Source organism: Anneissia japonica, unplaced genomic scaffold, assembly GCF_011630105.1.
Source record: "Anneissia japonica isolate Jap-2015-1 unplaced genomic scaffold, ASM1163010v1 scaffold5280_len750649_cov202, whole genome shotgun sequence".
Lineage (NCBI taxonomy): Eukaryota > Metazoa > Echinodermata > Crinoidea > Comatulida > Comatulidae > Anneissia > Anneissia japonica.
The window spans coordinates 526606-553913 of record NW_022703058.1 but is presented as its reverse complement, the minus strand read 5'-3'; the positions used below and the strand labels follow the sequence as shown (position 1 = coordinate 553913).

The 27308-nt window shown below is 35.5% G+C and overlaps 2 protein-coding genes and 1 long non-coding RNA gene across 16 annotated transcripts in view; 1 reads left to right on the top strand and 2 right to left on the bottom strand.

The window, feature by feature from the left end:
- LOC117104263 (transmembrane protein 267-like) overlaps positions 1-6536 on the bottom strand; it is a 13526-nt gene extending 6990 nt beyond the window's left edge. Inside the window, exons 1-3 of one of the 5 annotated variants that reach the window (XR_004444721.1) lie at positions 4856-4920; positions 3675-4081; positions 2828-3047 (exon numbers count right to left, since the gene is read on the bottom strand). Coding sequence is in view for 4 of the 5 variants with exons in the window: in XM_033245000.1 (XP_033100891.1) it covers positions 2697-3047; positions 3675-4022 (699 nt within the window). In the remaining variant the exon portion in view is untranslated. Of the gene's footprint in view, positions 1-703; positions 3048-3674; positions 4082-4855; positions 4921-5662; positions 5679-6308 lie in introns of those variants that run through there. The other 4 variants (XM_033245000.1, XM_033244999.1, XM_033244998.1 and 1 more) reach the window with 4 other exon arrangements.
- Positions 4768-16521, top strand: LOC117104259. Of its 10 annotated transcripts, none has more exons than XM_033244983.1 (12): positions 5596-5613; positions 6599-6725; positions 7330-7689; positions 8174-8324; positions 8911-9195; positions 9904-11064; positions 11364-11445; positions 12075-12214; positions 12863-13124; positions 13665-13778; positions 15131-15231; positions 15502-16521. In XM_033244983.1, the coding sequence occupies exons 3-12, from the start codon at positions 7376-7378 to the stop codon at positions 15691-15693; spliced, it is 2802 nt and encodes a 933-aa protein (XP_033100874.1). In that variant the 5' UTR covers positions 5596-5613; positions 6599-6725; positions 7330-7375; the 3' UTR covers positions 15694-16521. The 10 variants fall into 10 exon arrangements, with proteins under 10 accessions (XP_033100877.1, XP_033100878.1, XP_033100876.1 ...); XM_033244979.1 differs by lacking the exon at positions 5596-5613 and adding an exon at positions 5775-5875; XM_033244980.1 differs by lacking the exon at positions 5596-5613 and adding an exon at positions 5778-5879.
- Positions 16522-19393: 2872 nt separating this feature from the next.
- LOC117104280 lies at positions 19394-26687 on the bottom strand. The gene is made up of 5 exons (XR_004444724.1): positions 26478-26687; positions 26193-26294; positions 22537-23529; positions 21740-21796; positions 19394-21638 (listed from the first exon to the last, which is right to left on the bottom strand). It is a non-coding gene; the product is annotated as an uncharacterized LOC117104280 (long non-coding RNA).
- Positions 26688-27308: the final 621 nt, after the last annotated feature.

The following is a 27308-nucleotide window of genomic DNA, read 5'->3' as shown; positions in this document are numbered from 1 at the left end:
AGAGCAATTTTACTGCAACCGCGCGGCGGCGCTATATAAAAATAATAAAGGAGCTGCTCTTGTTCGCTTGTTTCCTTTAGTTTCTCCACTTAGTAAAATGTTCAAATTTTACTGCAACCGCAGGAGGGTGAATGTTCCATCGATTTTAATGCAAATACGCGGAGCAGCTCATTCTTCTGCTATTTAAGTTCTTTGGATGAACCAATGACATAAGAACATTAGATGAATCAATGCCACAGGTGGAGGAAATTAAATCAAAGTTGAAAACAAACACTGAGTAAGACAGCTGCTTGGAAGGTTATACAGTACTACAATTTTTAAGTAAAACAAATTTTAAGTACAGTAAGACAAAAGAACTCCATTATGTATAGGCTATTGTAATACAGTATATTAATGAAATAATTAACTTCACTTCCAGATTTACAAAAGTTGTCCATTCAAGAACCAAGAAAAAGACTTGTTGGCGCTGCAGTGTTTGAAATAAAAATTTAACTTGCAAAGCATCTATATTATAAATTGAGTAAGGCCTTAATGTTTGTGGCGATTTTCCATCCAGATGCGTGCACAGCTCTGGAAGAAATATATCGTAGCACCATTCTTTTAAATGTCTTATTATTACTGGCATATTTTGAGCTCCTATTTATGTCTATTAAAATATCAAAAAAACAATTTTATGAATCTACAAAATATTGGACGAGAATTGTCACGCTACAAAAGCAACACATATGAGAATTCATTATTCAAATTACGTTAGTACACTACAGCAAAAGGAGCAGCAGAGTATAGAAAAGTGGAACCTTCAGTATTTGCAGCTAATACAAACACGTATATGTTCACTAAACAATGGAATAAAAGTATTATAAACTCCTGACCATTTTAATCATTAAAATAAGTCAATACGACACGAATAAGAAGTCTCCATCCATCAAATTTTATCATGTATTGTATAATCCATTTTCTACCATATTCTTTACCAGTATGCCTATCTTACCTGCTTTAACCAGGGAGGTATAAAAATAACTAACATTATAAAAAAAATCCAGATTTTGGAAAGTCAAAAAAAAAAAAAAGAAAAAGAAAAAACTGATCGCCCAAAACACCTCAGAGGTTACTTTTGGGTGTCTACAAAACAAAAAAGATGGTGGCATTATCACGATAGGTCCCACTTTCTCGCCCCCCCCCTTTTCGGACATCTGTGGATCCGACCCTGTAGGGTGCTTTTAGCTGGAAAAAAAGTGTAAATAGTCAGCATCTTTTTCTTCTTTAGGGATGGAGAGGGTCATTCATGAAAATAATGTTCAGGTTAAAATTATTGTTGGCTTTTAAATCGCTCAAACGATCGATGGGATAGTGACAAGACAAAAGAGGGTTCCCCAAGTCATTTAAAGTCAGACTCCAGAGGGAAAAATATTTTTGATATGTTGTAAAACTGATTTTTCTAAGACAGAAAAAAAAGTTGTTTGATGAAAATCTGGGTAATGGTGAATGAGATACAGATTTTTGAATATTTTAAAACTGGGAGGAAAAGGTGTAAAAATGGGCAGTCTTAGAAAAATTTATATGTACTAGTATTTTTGATATTCTTATTATGATTATTCTTTGTTGTCCTATTTGATGATTCTGTGTTGTCTTGATATTTCATATTTTTTAACTTTAAATTTGTAGTTTAGACAATTTTCTAATATATTTTTATATTAATGTATATTGGACCAAATAAATGCATTCATCAGCATTCATCTTATAGATGTTGACCGACTCCCTGTAAATCCTGCTGCGTCTGCATATGTATTTTGTTTACATACATCCCTGTAATGAGGTTTACTCATGGCTTGTTTAAAACAAAACAGCTCATTGGCCGTTTGATTAAGGTGAGACATGATAGAATCTGTCTGAAGATCAGACTGACAACACTGCTTCCAATCAAATCAACAAAGTATTCAAAGAATCTAACTGGGAACATGGACCTATTATAGGTCAATTAATGTAGAATGTAAGTGTTTTGAGAGTCATTCAAGGGAAGAGTGTAGAAGAGGTGAGATGCACGGCTGCAAAAAGTTGGTCTTATCAGAAGAGAATGTCCAGACGGATCAAAGAACTGAAGTCCTCTGGGTTCAGCCAGAGAAGTGTCGGTAAGACATGTAGTAGGTGATTGTAGCAGTCAAATGAAAAATCCCACGACATTAATTTCAGTCAGACAGGGCAGCACCTTAAAATTTGATTAACTCAATGGAGGTATAGATACCTCCATGCCACTGCACCTGATAGCAAATATACATTATAGTTTAGACAAATAATTATTATTATAATTATTTGCTATCAGGTGCAGTAGCATGCATGTCTTTTTGTATAAAAACCTTGATGATAGTATGAGGGTGCACGCAACAAAACTTGCATAGAGGCACAAGGTTCTTGCCCCTTTGGTCAATGAAAGTTCCCTACACTTTCGAATGAGTTAGCGTATACCTGCAAGGGCCTTTACTCATTACATCTAGAAAACAGCATGTACTACTGTATGCTTTACCAACTACTGCATTATGTGGCCTATTTTAGTACTACTGTATTATAAAAGTAATTGAAACCAGGGCATCTACCATACAGTAGGGGATACTTTGTCCATTGGATTACCACTGGCACCTCCACTGCTATACTGAAGCTGAACCACTCCACCTGAGGTCTACAATATATATTAATATTGGTTATACCTGCTGGATTCCCCCTACACGATGTAGAACCCTGTGCAACTCAACAGCATGAATAGGTGACCCTGTAATACTCATCAATATTGCTATGAGAAATGGTAATACCAAGGTTAATCCTATATACATACCATATGGTACAGGTGGGGTGCTCCCAAATGGCCATAGCCACAGACCCCTCCGTGTTGCATCCCTAATGTGGTGTGAAAACCAGGAGAGAGTAAAAAGGTATGGAAAGTAGTGAAGTCGATGAAGTCCACTTGCACAGATGATAATCTCGCTGATAATAGCTATTACAGGTATCAACGTGGTCATGTGAAACAACGGTCGCTGCTGAAGTGATGTCGCATCCTATGAAAAAATAAACCATATTAGAAATATTATTTACTTTTTAATCATTATGCTAACCTTCAAACTTCCATTGGAGCCTTCTCAATACTGATTTAAAATAGGAAAAAGTATGGATTTGCAAGAGGTTCGACTCTTGTGGTTTTGTTGCAATGTAATCCTATCCCAAAAAGGAACTAGAGGGCATCCTTTGAAAGTAAAAGGCATTGCTGCATCTATAGAATGCATGTTCCAGTTTTGAACTCTATTTAAATATAATAGGGTGCCCCCTATCTCGTGGTAGTACTTTTTTAAAGTTTCATTGCGTGCATACAAAATCAGGTCAGTCGGACATCTTGCAGTTCCAACTTTTGAAAATAGTTTTAGATACACTGATTCAAATAAATATGGACATTAAAATGAAATAACTATTTTACAATATTTGTCATAGTTTCTTTAGGCCATGACTTTTCTATGAAAATGTTTTTCTTTTTTTCAATTGCTTAAAATATTCAATATATCTGAAAACAAATCACAAATATATTATTCTCATAAAATGATAAAACCTTGGAAGAAATTTTTCAGTTCCTTGATTTTATGTTACCCTTCTTAATGTACTTGTGTAAAAAAATCTTATAAATCACTTAATACCTTCAAGTGAATAGACCGTGCTGCAAGAAAATGGTCGACATCCATGCAACTAGCAAGGATGCCAGCCAATATTATTTGACGTAAATTCTTGGTACTGTTGAGGTTTCCACCTAGAACTACTGCCCATGTCCATGAACCAATTATACCATGGGTAAAATTATCAAGAAGCGCTGCAAAGACTCTGTTCCTTCGACATGCAGCGGTCTGAGCAAGTCGATCACAAGTCAGACAGAATACACCCAGAAAAGATGCCGAAATCAAATTTGCACTGGTAAGAATTCCTTTGATGCTACTAGTAGTACCATTACTAAGTCCTTTATCCAAATTATATATGATCGGAAGTCTCATTTTCCCTCAGATACAGTTGGTTACATCATATAGCTTTCACTTTAAAAAATTTGAGAATTCTGCAAGAGAAAAGTACCATTAGATGGTTGGTATGCCTTATCTCATTTAGTGCATTTAGGCATGCCTTTAAAAATCATCTGTCCCTTGTAATTACTGTGGTACTGAACTTTTATGTTTTTCAGCACAGATTTTGTTTTTGTCAGGTAAATTTTATCATCTTTTTTGTCATTATCAAAATCATTCAAAGATTTGTCAAAAAGTGTGACGAACAAGGGAAGAGATTGGTGGAGCAGCAGGACAAAACTGACGACCTGTCAATAGCGGGACAGTTGGATTAGGCCTACATACTATTTGCACACACACCCCCAACCCAAAAAACACACAGGAATTACAAACAATCTAATACCCTGTACCTATATCATTTATAAGTTCATCAAGCCATTTATCATACATTTGTTTTTTGTTTTTAAGTATTCATTTTATTTGTTTTTTTAAATATGTTGTTATTAGTAGAAAACTAACAAAACGAAACTAAAATAAAAACCCGATTGACGAACTTATTATATAGACATATGGTACATTTTGCATTTTTGCAACTCCATTGGCGCTCCATATATTTGTTCGAAATAAACCGCGACCGAAATGAAGCGTCACACCGAAGTTAGGGGCATGGCCTGGCCCCTGTCCAATCCCCAAACCTACGAAACCCCTGTGTCACAAGTAGGCATACACTCGTGATTCCATATTATTAACTCCGTCAACCATCATAGAAATAGGCCTAGTAGTAAGTATTCTATAATAATAACGAACTAAATCACATTTTTTTACCCTACCGATTAGACTTATTCCGCTCTCCTACCTACTAGGCCTATACGACTGGCGATAGTCTGCTTTTTACGTTTACAACCCTCTATAGAATGAACTTTGACACGATGGTGATGGTAAACAAAACAATCTATTTTTGTGAGGAGGCCTGTCTCGATCCTAAAAATAAAATAGCGCTTGACTGAAAGAAGAGCTAAAAAGTCTTTTCCTGGCCGGACGATGTACGTACGTAGGCTGTTTTATAACCCCTTAGGTTAGGCGATTGAGGAAATTTCCTCCATGGTTAGACCTAGTTAAACAAGTAAAGCTGTCACTAGGCCTAGGCCCTCGTCATGTCATAATCTAGACCTAAGCTAGGTAGGCCTAGCCTGTCCACCCTACAGACTAGGCTACTGTACAGAACAAAACATGAAGCACATACTAAATTCCATTATTTCAAAAAATGGAAGAAAGAATATAGTAGAAAGATATTTTTTTAGTGGAAAGATAGCAAAACAATAATAATTAGGCCTATGATAAACCGATTCACGAACTAAAATATATAGGGCATAGGCATATTAAATTTTTTGTTTTCGCAACTCCTTCGGCGCTTCATATATTTGTTCGAAATAAACCGCGACCGAAATGAAGCGTCACACCGAAGTTAGGGGCATGGCCTGGCCCCTGTCCAATCCCCAAACCTACGAAACCCCTGTGTCACAAGTAGGCATACACTCGTGATTCCATATTATTAACTCCGTCAACCATCATAGAAATAGGCCTAGTAGTAAGTATTCTATAATAATAACGAACTAAATCACATTTTTTTACCCTACCGATTAGACTTATTCCGCTCTCCTACCTACTAGGCCTATACGACTGGCGATAGTCTGCTTTTTACGTTTACAACCCTCTATAGAATGAACTTTGACACGATGGTGATGGTAAACAAAACAATCTATTTTTGTGAGGAGGCCTGTCTCGATCCTAAAAATAAAATAGCGCTTGACTGAAAGAAGAGCTAAAAAGTCTTTTCCTGGCCGGACGATGTACGTACGTAGGCTGTTTTATAACCCCCTAGGTTAGGCCATTGAGGAAATTTCCTCCATGGTTAGACCTAGTTAAACAAGTAAAGCTGTCACTAGGCCTAGGCCCTCGTCATGTCATAATCTAGACCTAACTAAGCTAGCCTAGGTAGGTCTAGCCTGTCCACCCTACAGACTAGGCTACTGTACAGAAATTAGGCTTTTATAAGTAGAGCTTGTCCCTACTATAGTATTATAGGTCATTGACATAGTAGGCTAGGCCTAGTAGGCTAGCTAAGCTTAGTCCAGGATCTCCAACATAACAGAATCTTGCATGATAGTTCTAATTGTATGCTTTATTTCAATTTTAATTGTAAATAAATAGAATAGAAGACCAGTATTAATATTCTTAAATAAGCTAGGCTAGATGTTTTACATGGAGAAGACCGTTCATTACTCGATTGATTATTTCTTCATCTCCATCTTCTTTACATAGCGAAAAGTCCATGTAGAACCATTTTAGTGCCACACACAGGCTTTGCAATAGTTGATTCTGATGTGCATTATTTAGAAAGATGGAAGTTATGGTTTTCACTGAGCACCCTCATCTAGATGCTGCACAGGCTTTGACGAGTATTAAGGGAAAAGTAGTGAAGTTATGATTCTTGGCACCTATCTTCCTAGTGATTTTCCACGCAAATTGAGTTTTTTTAAGATATCCTCATCACAAAATAAATTACTTTTCAGCGTGGCAGAGCTGTACCAACCATACAACCAAGTGCAAAACATCTAAAATGCTGCCATGTAACAACATAGTTAAACTGCACATGTGGAGATTTAAACCTTTATGCACTATTGAACATATAGCCAACATGTAAATATATTTCCATTGATTGTTTGGTTTGTGCATTTTGCGGTGAACTGTATCAGTCAATCAAACTCATTATTCATCAAATCAATTCCATATAGAAACAAATGATAACATGTGCAAAGATTAAATAATAAATAATAAAAATATGAATACAGTATTAAAATAAATGTTGAATGATAAAAATGATGAAATAGAAAAAAGAGATTCCAGGGAGCTTGAAAATAGGAGGCCCATCAAACTAATGTTTTTTTATTTTGATAAATCTAATGGGAAAAAAGGAGGAATTATCAACTGTATTCTGAAATTGATGTTGAAAAAATCACACTCCTTGGAATATACTTATATTGATTATATCACCTACAGCATTTTTTCAGAGATTTTAATTTTTTTTTTTCCCCGAATTTGGTACACTTTTCTTCTAACAAATTAGATTGATAAAATTTAGTTTGTATACAAATTTCAACAGATGAACTGATTAGTCAGCAGTTCTATTCTTCCAACTCTTAATTATAATCTGTCATCATTAATAATTTTTTAAAAATATGGTTTTATAGAAACTTCCAGTTTCAACATGCCTCACAGTATGTTCAATTCATTTGTTTTCCAGATGAAATATACAGTATAAAAGAAACAAGGTATTACGAACACCTTAAATGGCAACAGTATTTTCTCTACAATTCCTGGCAGTCAAGTCTGCTGTTAAGATTTTACTTGACCATGAAGACCAACACAGCTTGGAATTGCGGAAGAATGCAAAACTCTTGATAAAACAGCTCTCGACTCAATGCTTCACTGCTGTTAGTGCTGAAATCTTAGAGACTTTCGTCAACCAGCATCCAAGACTTTTAACTGGAGAGATGCTTGAGGTTCTGGCATCACCACAGTTGAAAACATTGTGCCTCAATCATTGCACCAAAATTCTTTGTCATCATGGTCAATTAAAATATGTAAAAAGTGTCATGAAAAAGTAAGAGGATGCTTCTTCTAATAATGTCACTGTCATAATATGATGTCTTTTAATCACAAAACTCTAGAGCTACATCAAGAACTTACAGAAAAGCAAAAATAAGCAACCATTTTGTAATATATTGGTAGTATTTTGAGGTTGTATTGGGTAGGAATGTGCAGATAATATACAAATTTGATGTAAAATGTTCAAGGATGAAGAATTATTATTTTTTTTTTAATTTAATTTAAAAAACAAAATGCAACATTATTTTTAATGCAAACCATTGCTCAACAGTTGGAAGTGGTTATTCACACAGCCATCATGTGTAAGAACTTAGCTACACTGCACATTCGGATAACCTGCGTGTACGGACATGTATAATATAAAACTATCAAATGCTTAGTGTGTGATTTTTAAAGATAACCTTTGATCATGATTGCCAGAATGGAGGAGCACACCCTTTTAAAAGATTAGATTCATTAGAAGTAATTGTTCATTCCAGATGTAACAGACTGCAGCATCTGCAGGTGAATGGCTGCCATCCACCATCGGAAACAACAACTGAACTCTGTCATATGATTGGTCAGTATCTCAATACTCTAACCTCTCTCTCGTTTGAAGGCTGTCGAACTCTCTCCAATGAAAATGTCCAGGTAAGAAAACATGCATGAATTACAAAAACTAGGCTTGTTGATAGAAAATCCAACTGTGAATAATTAATTTTTTACTTGACTTGGAATCTCAATTTTTTGAAATAGGACATTCGTATACATATCATGGTAATATATATAATTTTTATGCCTCTCTAAAAATTGTAAGTATTTTGAGAAATTTTTTTTACTGGATAAGATGTAAACTGTTTTTTTTTTACTGCAAATATGTTTATTGTAAGCATATTTACTAACAAAAAATGACTGAATGGTTACATGTTTATTTAATATGGGATCAGCATTGATCACATATAAAGTATTTTCCCCTGATAATACATGCATTGAACATGCATACATATATAGCATATCTACTTACCAAATACAAATTTACATTATTAAATAATAAATATATATTAAAATACCTAGTCAAATATAGCCTATAGATTGCATGTATTTTTTTCTATTATTAATTTATTCTGCTTTCCATGTTTATTTTCATGAATGGTGATGTGTGTTTTTGATGTTCTTTGATCCTATTAAACTACTATTATTAACTATTAAAATATTCCACTTTTCTTTAACATTGTAGACCATTCTGCTGAACTGCCAGAACCTATCTCAATTGAACCTGTCAATGTGTCCTGGGATAACTGACCAAGTGTTCAATATCCCACTTCCTTCTCAACAACTTAGGGCATCAACAGGAAGCAATGTTTCATGTACAACCTCTCATAAAGTAGGAAGTGCCTTGCCAGGCCAGCATTTGTCAGCAGTCGACGTCTCCTCCAACCAGAATCTAACAAGTACCTGTATTCGCTATCTGGTAACACTATGTGGAGCATCTTTACAAGTTCTTAACGTCTCTTGTACAGGGGTAAGCAAAATTTCAAATTCAAACTGGCCCAGATGTGATTTTCATCTACTTTTAGCAGTAGATCAACTAAAAACTTGGGTCTAATATAAGGGAGTTACATACAAATTTGATATATCTTAAGAATTCTGATATTAAAAATATATACCAGTGTAGATTCAATTTGGATTTTGTCATGTATGCACATATTTAATAATGCAGTGGTGACGCTAAAAAAAAAAAAAAAAAGCTCCCCCCCCCCCCCCCCCCCCCCCCAGCAGGAAGAAAACCACAATTCATTGGGGAGGAAAAAAATTATATGTATTTTCTACATATTAATAGACTCTAAAATTGATTAAATAATCCTTTGCAACCCCAAAATTGTCATATTTTTTGGGCCTTGCCCCTGGGACCACTTTCGAAAGATTTTGAACGACACCTAACCAGGCCCACTTAGTTCTCGTCGGGGACATCAGTCCCCTCATCTGGTAAATCCTGGCGCCACCCCTGTTGATATGTTTAGGATATAGACCCTTAAGACGTGAATATTGATCAGTAGTCTTTGTGGCAATTCTTTGCACTCTCACAGATTTCCTGATCTATATCATTAAAATGTATATTTTATTAGCATTATACCTCGATATGTAGGGTTTTTATTTTATATGGTAACTAATTAATAGCATTTGAATCCTGTTCAATGCTTTGATATTTGTCATGCTTGATTTAACACAGATGGACTGTACATTACTGTGGTACCTTTGTGGTTACAGTTGGTACGATGCTGTGGAATTGGCCTCCAACTTACAGAGTCAGAGTACATCTGGCAATGTGATGTCACACCTAATCAGGGATTACCATTTACTAAAAGCAGAACTCAACAGACAGATGGAATCTGCAAATGAACACGAGGAACTACAATTGGGGGACGATGAGGCAGGATCCCAAGAGGATGATAGAGCAGTGACTCAACAAGATAAGGATGATGCAGCAGCACCCAAACCAACGGAAGAAAGTAGAATGTTACCCCAACCGAAGGAGGATGATGATGGAGCAGTAGTCAAACCAAAGGGTGATGCGAGTGTGGAATGCAGACCAACACAGAATGAGGAAATAGATGACAAAAATATATTGCATATAGATGATGTAGATTTGAATTTCAAAGAATCTTCTTGCCCTTTGAAAGACGCAAATGCTATATCAGATTATGCCAGTTCTCAAGATATTGTCAATTCTACACAATATAGTGTTAACTTCCCACCAGTTAGTGCCAATACCCCAACAGATGGCAATACTGCACCAGATAATGATGATGCTTCATCAGATAATACAGATTCTTCATCAGATAGTGTCAGTGATCAATCTGATGATAATGGGCAGAAACCAAAAATATCATTTTCCCTTTTATCACACCATGATGAAATCCTAGATGGACTAGTGTCAGAGTTTGTTGAAAATATGTTGCAGCAAATTAGACACTCATGTCTTGAATATACTCATAAAATATATGAAGGTGATAATGATGATGATATAGTAACACACAAAAAACCTAATGAACAAGAATGTCAGGAATTGTTCAAAGCTGCAAGTTACGAGGCTTCTTCTAAAAACCTCAAAGTCATCCCAGACCAGTCATCAGATTCTGCAGTGGCAGCACCAACCACATCCAAAGACAACCCTCGGCCATGCCAATGGACTAGAAACTTTATTCCAAATATTAAAGATTTAGACATCTGCAATATTGATTTTGATGACAATCTTGGAGAAATATGCCTTCAAGAATTCTTGAAGATCAACAAAGGTTTAGTGAAGTTGAATTTATCATGGAGAGCAGTTAGTGATGATATGTTGTCAAGTGTACAAGATTCACTCACCAATCTAAGATGGCTATCACTGGTAAGATGTTGGTTTCAAAAATCTACACAATATACATACAAATACACAAATATTTAATTAACATTATAAAAGGTGTTTGTTCCATATTCCAATTATATGTGTAATGCCTCATTGATTTTTAGGTGTTATTTGGAGGAGGTGGAATCAGGTATATACTTGGAAACAGTCCTCATTACAATTAATATTGCAAACATTTGGTGATTTAAGATATGAGAATTTCATGTCCACTGCCAGGTGTTTGTGCATTCTTATTATTTTTATTGTAGCTAATATAACCATGATTACTATTTTCTATTCAGAGTGAATGCGAGAAGATTACCAGTCATGGACTTGCAAGTTTACTTGGTGTTTGCAAGAACTTAACACACCTGAGCATGGAAGGTAACATGATGACAGCTATATTATGTAAAATGTTTTAAACTTTGTTCATGTTCCCAAAAATGAGCAAATAGAGTTTGGAATATATTCATACTATATTACTTTATACAGTATTCATATATCTTGGAACACTTGTGATAGTGGATTACAAGCATATGGGTTGGGTGGAGTACTATTAGTAAAATAACAATGAAATCATGAAGTGCAATATGCCTGAAATCTAGTCTTTGATCAGTGTAATAACAGACACCTTGGGACAAAAACTAAAGACAACACAAACTAGTGTGCAAAGGTGCATGCTGGGCAACACAGAGAAATAGACAATCTATAGGCAATATAGACAACAGTGGCAAAGACCTCACTGACTAAGAAAATACATACATGAAGCATATTATTATTTGGATGAGAACTGCTTATTGGAGTAATTGTTCCAGCTTTGGGGTGGCCATTGTACAGTGGATCGATAATTATATGACAACGATGATGATGGCGACTAGGATGATGATAATAAATACAACATTAACCGTGGCGATAACAAATTTGAAATATAAAAGACCATTAAGTGGCTCGACTTACAATAGACATGAAGCATTATCATTATTATTACCTTAATGATACCATTGTTTTTTTAGGAATGTATTTCATTTCCGACATAGCATTATATCCATTGTTTAAACAAGATGGGCGATGTGGCGTATGCAGTTTAAAGTTGAGTGAGACGTACATCACTGACAACAGTCTTAATCGAATTGCCAAATATCTTGGTCCAAAAGTAGGTTTTATATTGAGTGTAATTAATCCGAAATAAAAATGGTTATCACAAAATGTTTAGGTCAGGGTTCAATTCTTATGATGTCTCTTTGCTTGAGTTCTTGGATAAATGGCACTTGATGATTGTGTCATACCCAGGTATAATGGCTACCTGGTAGGATGCAGTTGTTTTCTTAGTGTGCATATTGGCCTATGCTGATGTTCATGCATTAGGTAAAGGGCAAATGTTGGACAATATCCCATAACTGGCAGCATAATTTTGCTGAAAGGCATATGGCCTTGGTCCATTGTAGCAACCGTGGAGGGGCATACTTGATAGCTTCATTTTAATTTTAAGTAAAGATAATAAGTTGCTCTGATGCTGTGTTTCATTTTTAAAATTTAAATAATATGTGAACATAAAACTACTAAGTGCCTCCCTACAGCTGCATGAGATTAGTTACTCTTTATGCACGACTCAATTCAGCATGATAACGTTGCAAGTTATGGGCTTATTATACTACATGTACCTTGTGCATCCAGTGAGCTCTATCTTATCAGATATGCATGATCAAATATCAATCTGACAGACAAAACTCTATTAGTATGTCCGTTATGTAGGTATTCTTATTAAAACCTATCAATGCATTATAACATGTTACTCCAATAGTTGACAGTTCTGCATTTGAATTGGTGTGAAGAGATCAGCGACGCCGGGCTTTCTGACATCACTGCCAACTGCCCACATTTGACAGACTTCGCTATTCGACAATGTACCACTTCAAAGTCTACACTTATACAGCTAGCTGAAAATTGCCCCAACTTGAAGTCACTAAATGTTGCTGCTGTGGACTGCTTGGTGGATGATGTTATGATTACCATGACAACAAGACTGAGTTTGTTAAATACGATTGATGTTAGCTGGAATTCTGGTAAGATATTAAAAACCACATTCATTGTAAATAAAGATGAATTATCGAGAAAAATATTGGCCCCTCTGATTACTGTTTGATTGCTGATTGTTTGAAAACAAATTCTGATGTGAGCACACTCAATTGTGAGAAAGAACAGTCCACCATTAGAACTTTATTTCAAACCTATAGTAATTTAGAAAACTAGACATGTTTGTTGTGAACTAAAGCATATGTTTAGACAACAATTTTTTTTTTGTAAAAGCTAGTAAGAAAGATTGTTAACTGATCAAGCTGGTTTTGATGACTTTCTTGTGTCATTGAAACATAATATTTGCCAAGAAATATAAAATAAATAACATTTTAGTGAGGCAATCAAGAATTTAAATCTCACTAATATCATGAAAGATATCGGTCTCCTTTGTGGATGAAAAAGCTAAATATTAAATGTTACAAGTTAAGTCTTAAAAGTGCTGCTGTCATTTCTTTTATATCATGAAAGATAAACCTAGATTTTATGTGTCTGTAAGATGGGCATGATTGTGTGGTTTTCCTTTTCAGATCTGACAGATGTTGCCATATGTTCCTTGTTCATCAATTGCCCGTTATTGCACGATGTTTGTCTTGATGGTCTCAAACCAATAACATCAAAACCATTCTTGCCCATCATAGCAGGTAACAAATAAATATTCTTAATTTTTTCCCCATCCAAAGATATTACATTATTATTACGCATATCTAAAACTCTATGTAATTACATGTGTTTTGTGGTTAACTTAACCCTCAGAGACTTGGGTTGTAATACTTGTACATCATCAAGATCTTTTTCATATTAAGGGCGTGTTTCAACTGATAAACACAAAATAATCTATTTTTTTAAACCGTTTTTTAATGAGTGCCAGACAGCCTGCCCACGTTGCAACTGCATTTTTGATTTTACAAAAATTGGTTTTCGTGACAAAAAATTACGTCACCATTTTGTTTATACAACATGTTTTCAAAACTGTATACAGTAGTATCTTTCTCATTCCTGTCATCAGGGGCGGATTTAGGGGGGGGCCGGCCCGGCCCCGGCCCCCCCTTTTGGGAGGTAAAAAAAAGGGAAAAAAAGAAAAAAAAAGAGAAAAAAAGAAAAAAATGATAGCCCAGACAAGATCTTTTTCATATTAAGGGCGTGTTTCAACTGATAAACACAAAATAATCTATTTTTTTAAACCGTTTTTTAATGAGTGCCAGACAGCCTGCCCACGTTGCAACTGCATTTTTGATTTTACAAAAATTGGTTTTCGTGACACCATTTTGTTTATACAACATGTTTTCAAAACTGTATACAGTAGTATCTTTCTCATTCCTGTCATGATGACGAAAAGTAAGATACGGTGTGCGGCAAGAAGGCAAATGTTTTCAGCTGTGCTCATTGATACAGCAAACGAGCGACCAAAAGAGCAGAGAGGCCTAGGCCCAATATCCCCCCACAAAATAATTACAAAACGATTTCTTTGCTCCACATGTTTGTTGACGTTTTAGCTTGTAGGCCTAGGACATGAACAAGTGGACTAATCATTATTTTGAAAGTTCACACCTGATATGATCTGGCTTTGCATCCTGGGGTCGCATTTTACCCGATAATCGCTTTTTCGTGTTGCAGCTAAAAGGTGCACAGCCAAAAGTGTTTATTTGCTGTTCAAACACACTATCCATTGCATGTTTTTAATCGATTTTTTTAATCGCTTTTTTCAAACTGGTCCTGTTTCTACTGCAATTTTTAATGTTAACTGGGGATGATTAGAGCAACCACTAAATGTAAAACAAAATCTATGCAAAAAGCTTTTCCCACCATTCTAATTCACTCCCCCTTCCTGTTGAATGTTTTACCCAATCATTTGATCTCGTTTCTTTTTGAAGAGGAATATTAATCCTATTTCTATTAGAACGATCCTTTCTCTAATCCCTAACCTTGAATGATGATCCTCATTATAAAAATTTTAAGAAGAACGTATTAATAGTCCTTCTTGCATGCATTCCAGAGTTGTTCCGATGGCGCCGTTGCCAGGCATTGATCAAGCTGAAATTGAAGGAGCAAAAATTATTGAAAAAAATTGGAGAGCCACAGTTGTCAAGTGATGAGGTTGGTAAAGAATAAATCATCATTGTTGTTATTATTAAAGCAACACTGATAATTGATGATTTATGTGAATTTTGTTTCATATTTATGAGTGTTAAGTTCAATATTGTTTAGGAATAATTCGTAAACCCACTGAGTATATATACTGTAGTTAACATTTTATTAGAAATGTTGATTAAAAAAACCATTTTGCCCTCAAAGTAATTTTCCTTTCCTGAACGAGCCGGTTTTTGCCAAAAACTAGTACCAAGTACACTCTTTATTATTTTTTAGGAATACGAGGACCTTTTTATTCCAACACGTTCCACAACCTATGCACTCCATCTACGGTACCTTAGCTTACAGTATTGTGACCTGGTAAATGACCGTCATTTGGCTGAGATAGTTGCCATCTGTAAGGGTACATTGAGCATCAAAGACTACTATGGTGAACAAATTGTGCCAAAGCTCTTGGACTACAGGTGAACTGAAGGTCATTGGTTGAAAACATCATTAACACGGTCGCTGCCAGCAACGAGTATACTCATCCAACAGGGTGTTGCTGAGGGTGCTAGGGACGACTATACTTGTCAAAACCGGGGGTAACATTCTAGCGTTTATTACTTTAGAACAACAGTTCTTTCAGAACTCTCTATGTGTCACCGGCCGATAGTTCAAGGAAAACACACCTAGACGATAACATTAAAATAACGTGTGTGTGTGTTGTGTTATGTTGCAGTACTAAGATTACACGAGCAGTGGTGAACCGTCAAGGCAAGCAAGTTATGCTCTGCATACCAACTAAAACTGTAAAGAAAACATTCTAAAACCCTAATAATTAAAGCATGGACCTATTTAATAGGATTTATTTTAACTTTAATAGTATTAAAGTTAAAATAAATCTGCATTGTAACTTGTTAATGTCCTGGAATAAGAGAAAATCTTTTAAGAAGGAACTACTGTCCAAACCATGCAGGTACAGGTACACAGAGAAACATACTGTACCGTATTTATTCGAAGAACACATCGGCATGCTTATTTTCACAGTAAATGTGGAAATATAACACATAATTACCGTTAAAATATGCTATTGCGTGATCATAAAGACTTATTGAACCAACCAGATTTTAACAATCATTTGGGGGGGTGGGGGGCGTTTATTTGAATGAATGCAATATTTTATAAAGCGTATTTTTTGACTGTAGGCTAATACACGGATTTTCCCCACTAGCAGCCTGTAACATACTCTACATTTTACCTACGGTCCGCCACTGTGCACAAGCAATGGCGGCTCTAAGATAGATTTTCTGGGGGGGGGGGCGCCATATTGTTCTGTACCTGTCTCTTATACACATCTAGATGTGTATAAGAGACAGGGGGTGTGCTGCTACTCAAGAGTTGTCTACAATGTGTCCTACAGGAATTCATTCAATATCATTTTTTTTCCATTTGATTTCTTCTATGTCATTCCAAATAAAATTATTTTATCTGAAGCATTTGAATCTACTTTTGATGTTATTTCATTACGCGCTTTCCTAAATTCTCTAATTTTAAATTTAAAGGTGGTTATATATTCTCTGCTGTCTGTATCTGAGCACTCATTATTATGTATCTGTGTGTATGGACGATTTGGCTCCCAACCGGTTGAGACCTGACGTCCCTACACACAAATTACCTTGATTTTTGCATGTACTTTGCAACAACTTTAAAAAAAGTGAAACAGTGGCAATGTATATTCAGTGTGGGGGGGGGGGTGATTTTTTATACGTCCCTGATGTTTGGAGCACTGGTAGTATTTATGTATTGTGTTTACAGTGCTATGCAGAAGCAAAACCTAAATATTATTATATTCTAGTATTTTTAATACTGTAAGAGCTGATGAAGCACACACAATTTAATACATATCCTGCACTATACATAAACAGTGTTTTCAGTGCCAACACTATGCCACACCACATTATTAACTTCAATTGTCAGCATTTTACAGTATTTGTTATATCGCGCTTTAAAGCTTTTACTGTATATAGATCGTTTTCGGTCATATTCTTGTGTACACTTCAAGACCACACCACAGTTTGCGAGTGTCGCCAAATAAATAAATAAAACATGTCATCTGATTTTTTCGACCTTTGTTGCCCTGTCTGTTACTAGGCAACATTCTTCCATGGTCACTCAGATTCTTGCTACTTTTTTCAGGGTTATAAAAACAATTCGGACCACAGTTTAGTGCTCATTTAAAGGGATCAAAATGAAACGTATTTAATTCTATTTACGAATATGTTTTCATTAACTTGCAGTTTTTAATACAAAATTCCTGAATTTGGTTACTATACTAGTCAAATATTTTAAGAACTCCGTATACAACATCTTTCACTGTGAAATTCATGTTATAGTGCCCAGTCTTTCATGAGAGATATCAAAATTTAAATCAAAAATGAAGTGTAAAAGTTCGTTGACCATCTCCTAGTTAAATATAAACGAGCACAAGAGCACGAAAAGTATAGATAATAAATCCATCAACAAAAAATAATATAAACATCGCTTCAAAAGCCAATCACAATGGCAATTGTAGAATTTGTAAAATAAATTTGGTGCAATAAAATTGCTTTGATAGATAAATATATACAGTATGTCCATATCATTATGTGTTTAGTAAAACAACCATTTAAATTTATAGTTATTTAATAGTATGTTTTAAGCCTAATTCAGTATGCGCTTTAAATGTAGGCCTATTACTGTGTTTTAGCCGAGACAACTACACACGTGTATAGTTGTCTCAGGTTTTAGATAAATATTTAATTATTTTGTGCATGCTATTTAAGTTGGGATATTTTTGTATCTTCTTATTTTATGCTCTTGTTAATTCTTATGTTGCTGTTAAATTACATTCGACAAACTGGGCATCACAATTTTTATAATGGTTGTTCCAACTGCAATACAGAACAACAAAGTACTTTTTTGCTGGATAGACTACTTTCCATAACTGGTTGTATGTATGTGCGTGTATATATACTGTATGTACTGTACCAATCTCCAGGGCCGGATTTAGGGGGGGGGGGAGCGGGTCGGTCCCCTCCCTTTTAGAAGGTGGAAGAAAGAAAGAAAAAAAATGATCGCCCAAAACGCCTGAAGTTATTTTCGAGCGTCTAAAACTACAATTTCGCGGGCATGCCCCGGACCCCCTAGGGTGGTATTACCACGATCGGGCCCCCTCTCTTTTTGACATCTCTGGATCCGCCCCTGATCCGAACTAAACACTTGTAATATAAATAAATTGAATAACTGAGATGATACAACACTTCAACGACAACCAAAGCGGTTTTTGTTGACCACTACTTAAATCAACCATACTGTTCATTCTCGTTGGCCATATTGTTCTGTACCTCGTTGACCTTATAATTAGTACTGTACTGCAATTTAATAGTGATGAGAATCATGATGGCGGTAATTTGGTGGTCTTCCTAATAACGAAGTCCAGTACGATCATGGTACGATACTGTGCACAAACTCTACTCTATACAGTACATAAAAATCCCAACAATTGAATATTGATTTCGTTTACCGCATATAAACCAGCGCTGCCCAGCATCGGAAAAGTGCTTGGAAGTTGGCGCTAGCAGCCAACAACATTTATGAACGAGGTCATATTACCGAAACCAGATTTACGAGTAGAAAGTGCGTCACTATTTACATCAAGGGATTTGGGTTGTTGGCATGGTAATAACACTCAGATCACGCCAGTTCATGCTTCTAAGAATCTTTACAGATGTTCGGAAACCGTGATTGGGCATAGAACTGTAGGCGTACTACAGTACTTCCATGGATTGTAATTTCCCATTGTATTGCCAAACACAATTACTAAATATCTTTTTTTCTGTAATAAAAAGGGATCTCTAAAATTACTACCCCAAGGTGGAGTGAACGCATTTCCGGTTATCACTCCCGAGGATGCATTAAAAAATCCTGAGGATTCGTCAAGCTTCGGAATCGGTGGTGGTGCTGGTATTTCAGACATACGGGTCTTTTTACAGCCTGGACCAATGAGACTAAACCTGCGCATTCTACCACCATAAAGCGAACCTGCAAGCTTAACTACACTACCAACAGGTGGTAAATCGATCAAAATCCTTGATGGAATACCATTTTATTGTAACTTTGTAAAAAACTTACAAGTAAAATTCGATGCTTAATAACAATCATTATACAAAAGTTAGTAAAATATAAGAAATATAAAAATATATATGTTTTCATTATCTATAAAGCTGGGAAAACGCCTAATTTTTTTAAAGTACAGATTTATTATAGATGTCTTGAAACATCGGATCAGATTCAATGTTAGAACGATTTTGTCGAGTTCCAAAACCATGTACTAATTTCAATTTTAGAGGAATTTAGTTCAAGAAAATTATCTACTTTACACCAATTCTCGAAATTACTAACCCAGTTTCTGCAAACCAATTCATCTCCCCGATACGTGGATACATTTCGATGAATCGTGACAAATGAAACCGGCAGTTTCTGAGTTCCAGTACATATTGCACGCATTACTATACAAATACCAAAGTGACAACCAACATTGAACGAGAGTGTCATATTTGAGGTTTTCAAGACGATGCTGCAGTTTCCCAAGAAAACGTGATAAAAACATCCTCAAGCATCTGTATGGAAATGAATAGCAATGGCCCGTGGAATAGACCCGCAAGCAATATTAAGTTTTATTATATTAAGTATAGGTCTACCAAGAATCTCCCCGGGATATTTACCTATGTTCTCTAGGCCTACAGACTATTGACGTTCAGTGCCTTGGTGTTTTATTTAATGTTTTTATACAAATCTTGACTGAATAACTAGACAGTGGAGCTAAAAAAGGCACAAGTGTTTTGACGAAAACTTCCAGTCTAGTTAATTTATATTGGAATAAAAGTTAAAACACTGTACAATAATGAAGCTAAAATAGGTTTAACATGTTGATGCACCAATGACGAGAATAATTATTTTGTGAAATTCGTAATTTGTATCTGAAGTCTGATGAGATTTAACATGCGTTGCTTTCAAAATTCGATTATCCTTATCCTTTATTAAACTTGACACCATGGTTTAATTGGTTCCAGCACCGTTAATATTATTAATCGACGCTAAGGAAGTGTGGTTCACTAATCGTCTATTAGGATTTCTCCGAGGATCTTTGTATTTTTCTTAACTTGTAATCTTTCAAAATGTCTTTTCAGCCCACATATGCATGCGAGTATATCTTCAACAGTGAAATAAAATACAACATTGAAGGGTATCAATTGAAATTAGAACTAGAAAGTATTTTCCCCACCAAATTTAACTCAAAATAAAATGGCTGAGTTGCATTAATCAAGAACATTCATATAGTATTTGAATCTGCAAAAACTTATTCAATTGGAAAGGGGGATTCATGATTGGAATAACTAAAACGTTTTGGTACAGTAGTTGACGTGCACCTATCTTCAGTGAATTTTTTGCAGCCAATAGGTTGGACAGTATATTGTGGCAAACATGAACGTTTTACAATAAAATGAATAAAACCGATTTTAATAGTAGAGTGTCCGTAACGTTGATTGATTAAAAGACTACAGATAGTAAACATTGTAATTGACCAAAGACTAGTTCAATATACACATTAAACCAATTAACCAACGTGTTCAGGTAAAAGAAACGGTGCACACTACGATACTATTTTACGTTATTCTTAAGCCAGAAAGGATATTATGCCCATCAATATAACAAACAAAATGTAACTCGTGACTTTTTAATTATAAGAGAAGTGCAGGGACAAAATAAGGTTTACGACTGGTTTAATAGTAGATGAGAGAACAGTATTATAAGCGTAGTTTAGTATCTAAAAGGATGGTACTGTGTTGAAAAATGGTTAATACAGATAAATTTTATGGAACATGAGTAGATTACGGTATTTAATAACATGGACTTGATTTATAAAGATGGAAATTGAAAATGTATGTTTTAATTGTATTTCAATTGTATATGGAATATATAAGTGGTTGATCTTAACCGTAGGCCTACTACACGATATTTTTTTGTTGCAACACATTATAATTTAAATCTTGAGAATGGCAGTTACATGTTTAATATTTATATCGCACGTCGATTGGCCATCTTCGATTATTCGTCTGCACTGTATTGTGGAAATGCTTCCGGATCAGAGAAAACTGGACAGTATGTGATGAATGGAAGGAGAGATCATTGCATACTTCCTTAACGTCACTATTGTTTTGACGACAATACCATTAACAGTTATTTGAGACTATCGGTACTCGGCATTGAGTTCTGCTTTTAAAACAGAGCAGAGGCGATTCCATTTTCTTAGTTGAGGTGCAGTACTTTTCAGTGGATGGCAAATCCAATGCTTTCAGTTCATCCAGTAAGTGAATTTGCAGTTCCGTCTACTATTGTAGAAATAATACAAGTTTTATATCATTTATAGATTTACAAAAATACTTTAAATTCATCTTGATTTCGGTTGAAAGCTATATATACAATACTGTACCTGTACTTCGACTATACTGGTGATCCTCGATTCAGATTATATTTTCATAAGGAAAACCTGTAATGAGTTCAGATATTAAATACAAACAATACACAGTACAATCAATATAATGTATATACTGTACTGTATAATATAAGCAAATCTTCGTAGGCATATGTATAGACTTGACTTGATAGTAAAAATGTGATATCAGTAACCACATCTGTTAAAAGTCGACCACTTGCTACGATGTAATCAACTGAAATTGGGTCCCATACAGTCCGATTTCGACGTGCCATGTAAAATTAGCAAGAAATAGTGTTTCGCTTATACTTTATTTAGATTTTGCAATTAGAAGTAAACATTAAGCAACCGCGCTAATCGAATGGTAATAAATAAATAAGCATAAAAGAACTTTCACTTACTGTAGTTCTTATTGAAAACAAGTCTTGAAATTAAGAAAACTAAGTCTATGATATATCATACGGTTTTTAAGAGAAATAGCAAGCACGCAACAAGATACTAAAAAAGTGTCATGATTGTCTGAGCCTTTTGTAAAGATGGGCTCAATAAAGTTCGAAACTAAACCAACTTATTGCTCTGTCGAAGTACGACGGCGGAATTCATGGTTTGTGGTTTAACATAAGAATCCCCAGCGAGGCATTCTTTTAGGATGTTAATTGACAAGTGGTTTCAATCGATTTCGCAACTGCAGCCTACTTGATAATTACTACAATATATACAACCGACAAAATGTTTAGAGACCGCATGCAATATAAACTAGATATAAGCATGTAACTAATTACTGTAGTACGTACCATAAGAATTAGCACCAGACGAAACGAAGGGTGGTGGTGTTGTGATGAGTGTGCTCTGTGACATGAAGGCCGGGAGGGGTGCAATATTACTAGAATCATCACAAACATTACATGCATCCCGACCTGTACGTCACAACTATCACTGCATCGCCAAAGAATTTTTGCAAGCATAGCTAGAATATAGAAACATTGCTGCTGAAGACCGGAATTGCTAAAAGACTTGATGGTTTCGTGAAGAAGCACATGAATGGTTTAAAGACGTACATAGTTGAGTTCAGTAGGCCGGGACAAGTGCAATACTAGACTTCTGAAAACCACAGCATAGTACATGTCATGACCTATTAAACTCATCTTTTTTTTTTTTTTTTGATGACATAAAACGGAATTCCTCAAGAGTCCTCGCATATGAATTGTAGTTTGGGTGACGAAAGAAAATCGCATACTGCAGTGCTATGATGACTAATGTTGAGCGAACGGGTGTTTAGTGTAGAGTTGCGTCTATCTATGCGCGTCAACAAAAGAAGCTAAGGGCGATAATAGACGGCTTTCACAAAGTGCGTGCATGCACGACAGAGAAGCAAGCAAATTGAAAATTTCTACAAGATAACAGTACATAAATACAGGCTGCATGGCAGGGCATTACACTAGTGAATCAACAAACATGAATACATTTATTAAAATATAATTTCAATAGACATTAATGTAGAAAAATAAAATATATTAATATGGATAATCATTAGAAATAGGCCTATAATTATAAGATCTGCTGCTCCTGTAGGCAAACCTCCTCCGATCCTCCTCCTATAGTCCCAGATTCGGTCGACAATTGGGAAGTGACAAAATGTTCCGAAGAGCTGGCCCTAGTCAGATGGTTACATGAAGTTTTTCAATAAATAAAAAAAATAAAATAAAATATGTTAAAATAAGTTTGAATTTTCGTACATAGACAACTTGTGTTAATCTTTTGTCCCGCAGGAATGATCAGTTGAGTTGCTGGTGATGAAAAGAAAGTACAGTATAATTATTTGTTCTGATTTTAGCTCAAAGAATAGCTCGTGCCGCCGTATTTTGTGTTCTCTGTAGTCTGTCAGAGAGCACCTTCCCACAATTACCCCGAACAATATCATAACAGCGAAAAACAAGAAATTTACTAATCAATCTCAGTGAGCTAGCTTTACTTTGTTATGGCAACGGACCCCCGCTGAGCGATTTTTTGTCGAATGAGTTTGGATGGAAATTACCTCTTAAGATATTGGAATAGCCCAAATAAAATGCATACGTCCTTGAACAAGAGTCACAAGGTGTATTCTGTCGTGGCATCTGACGGATAAATTGAATAGTACCGTATTGTATCCACTATGCAGTAGTTAGCGTCCAGTCAGTAGTGTTTATTGTTAAGTTAAAGTTTAAATATATTTTATGTTTTGACTGGATTAAATTAACTATTAATACTAAACACAAAATATAGTGACCGGCTCTGGCAGACGCCGTTTGTCAAAAAAATAAATAATTTGGTACAGTACTATGTTTTTATTCTATTCTACAGCAAATGTATTGCTCTTTGAACAAACCGTCTATGGAGTAATCGTGTCGGGATTCGAATATCTATCTCATGAAAATTAGTTGAATTGAACGAATCTGAATATTCATTCTCTTGGCCAATGTGGGTGCTGGCGCAAAATTATAAACACCGACCAATGTACAGTAGGTTTTGCTGGTATTGCAAGCCAAAGTCATTTAAGATCCATACTGGATAGTAGATACTTCAAATGCACTACGATAATTATATAAATCATTTCTGCCACGTTAGCTTTAACTCAACAGATGTTTTTTCCCGCTCAAACTGTGCGTATTTATAGATACGCATGCGCTATCAATATACAAGATTAATTACAAGGCGATGGCATTTTCCTAGTTTATTAGGCCATGGAGTATTAGGCCGCGCTGAGTACACTCCTTGCAAGGTCATTTAAACAAAACACCTTGGGGCATACACAAATTGTGAGAAAAAGCTTTAGTTTTATCATGTTATAAACCTTCCTTTGAATTTATTATGTTAAATTATTGATATAGCGCCTTTTATTTGACCAGTTTAGCCACTGTGGATGCCAGTGCGACGCCTTAACACAACAGGGACAACCATGTGGAACCAATTACAGGTTACAGAACTAGGCCCATATGATGAAATGAATAGAAGTATATTCCATTATTTCATTTCGCATTCACATATCAAGTGACCTCATAATTCCGGAGCCGTCAAGCACAACTGTAAAACTGCTTCGATAGGCTCGCTTTGTTAACACATCCGAGGCTAAAAAAATAATAGAACTAGTCCTAAATATAAAGTTTAATGTTTGCTCCATACAAATTTGGGTGGTTGGTTATTAAAACGTATCATACAGTATCTGGTTAAGAACACCTTAATGAATGATGATTAAAAGTAGATGAAGACGGTGTGGTTCGGCGGCAACCTGCAGGCCGGGACGAGTGCAATACTACCGAAAATGCCAGCATTGCGCTCATTCAGACCTGCAAGTCGACCCATTCCAAGAAGCTCAGTAAAGAAAGTCTCGTTGAATCGTTGCGAATAAATCAGTTAAGATGAAAGCATTGTGACGTCAGAGAGAAGAGTTGTGTATGTAATAGCAATATTAAGGAAGAAGGAAATTCTTGACAAGCAGATTGAGAACTTGATCGGCAATACTCCAGACAGACGTAGGCTTACAAACTATCAATCCGACGAGCCGGTGATTTGTTTTAGATCAAAAACGGGAACCGGACATCCGATAACTTTTGACATCTTAGCTAAAATTAGATTACCATTGTTGTTCGACTTCGATCGTACACAGTCGTACACTATAACTTTCATTAATTAATAGCCTTCTGCATCTTTATTTTCACAAATAAGGAGTTACCCGTGCCGCATTACAGCATTTTATTTTTAGACACATGTGTGGTCTAATGAATGAACTTCAACAGCACGACCACTGCAGAAAACGCGTTGCCCCGGATATCAATTAACTCGGCAATGGAACGCGAAACCACAAGATTTAACACCCCCTGATTAATTTGCTTAACAATGAAGTATTGTTGGAATTTCACTAAAGACGCCACGTTTGGTAGGGCAACATGTAGAAAAGGGTGTACATAATTATAATCTCTTGCATCATTATAATTATCCATGCGAATATAAAACAAAGACAAGGTACATTCAATGACCCCATACTTCTCAGTTGTTTATGGAATAATTAAGTTATTCAAAATAATATAATGTGTTTGAACATGATAACGAGTAACACGAGATGCGACGCCCGTCACCGAACAAAGGTAACGTTTAGTTTTTTTGGCGCGAAAACATTAAGACACGCTTTGATAGTTTGATAGACGGTACTTGAATCTTGATGCATGCAGAAAAGGCAATAACGTAATTCGAAATCGTTATTTTTCAAATTGACAGATTAGATAGCCGTTTTAAACGTCTATCAATTAAATTATGTAGCATGAAAGCTTAAACGGCTATGAATACCTACTACGGGCGGACACAGTTTATATTCGAAGCGCTTCAAATTTGACGTCACATACAAGTTTGAGTTTGAGGTTTATTTAGCCTAGCTACGATAACTAACAACAATCGATATATAATTTAGTATACTTACCATCACTAGCCAGTAACCCCAAGTAACAAAGTGTAAAGCAGTAATCGGGTAAGAACGATTAGACCAAGTCCACAAATTCCTTATCAACATTACAATTTGACACTTGAATACAGTAAACGTTGTAGTTTAAGTACAGTATCAATAAAAGATAAAAATAGGCAATTTTCGACATAACAGTAACACAATTGATAACCACAAAGCAACTTTACTGTGAAAAGTACCGTTGAAAACATACTCAAAAGTTAACAAGAACATAACAGTTGACCTCGGAGCAACTTTACTTACTTGAATCATACTTGATTATCCTACACCACACACCAGCGTATGCACACTAAGCAGCACCTCTTTGTTGCAAAGTAACTTGAGTGACTGGTTGAATACTTATCAAAATGGCTAAACACAACTGAATGGCATGTTGCATTCTCATTATAGGGGTGTTCTAATTTAGGTGTTGAAAATAAAGGCAAAGACAAAATGTACCGCCTGCACAAACCTGGCCACTACAAAATACGACTTTGCATATAATTATTTGCAGAATATATTTAAATACATACTCACGTTTGCAGGGGAAACTATAGCTATTCTAATCGTTAGACAATTACTATTCAGAAGACTTTTAGACTCTCCCAACTGTATGATAAACACTGTGCTACCTTCTTTTAACCTCTTGAATTAGGGAATGTATACAGCGATGCTATGGACCAATTGTATGCAGTGGATTAAAGAGCTGCAGATTTGTGCTGATGACATACAATGCATTTTAACCAGCTGAAGCAGGTGCTTAGAAAATGCGATCTTCTTGAGAGTACAGTCAAGAAATTAGTTCATAAATTCAACAGAAATAGTCAAGGGTCCGTGGTTTGCCTTACCCTAGGTTTAAAGCCAGTCTTCGGGGGAAAAGAAAAAACATTGTTGATATGTTGTAGGCCTACAACTCACTTGTTATTCACCTTCACCCCCAATGTTTAAAGATTAAAAAATCTATATCTCACTAACCGTTCCCATAAGATGTTCGTCACAACCTTGTTGTGTCTTAGAAAAATCAGTTGTACAACATATAAAATATTTTAATGTGAGTTGCCTGTCATGAGCTAAACAAAAAATGAAAAAGTTTAT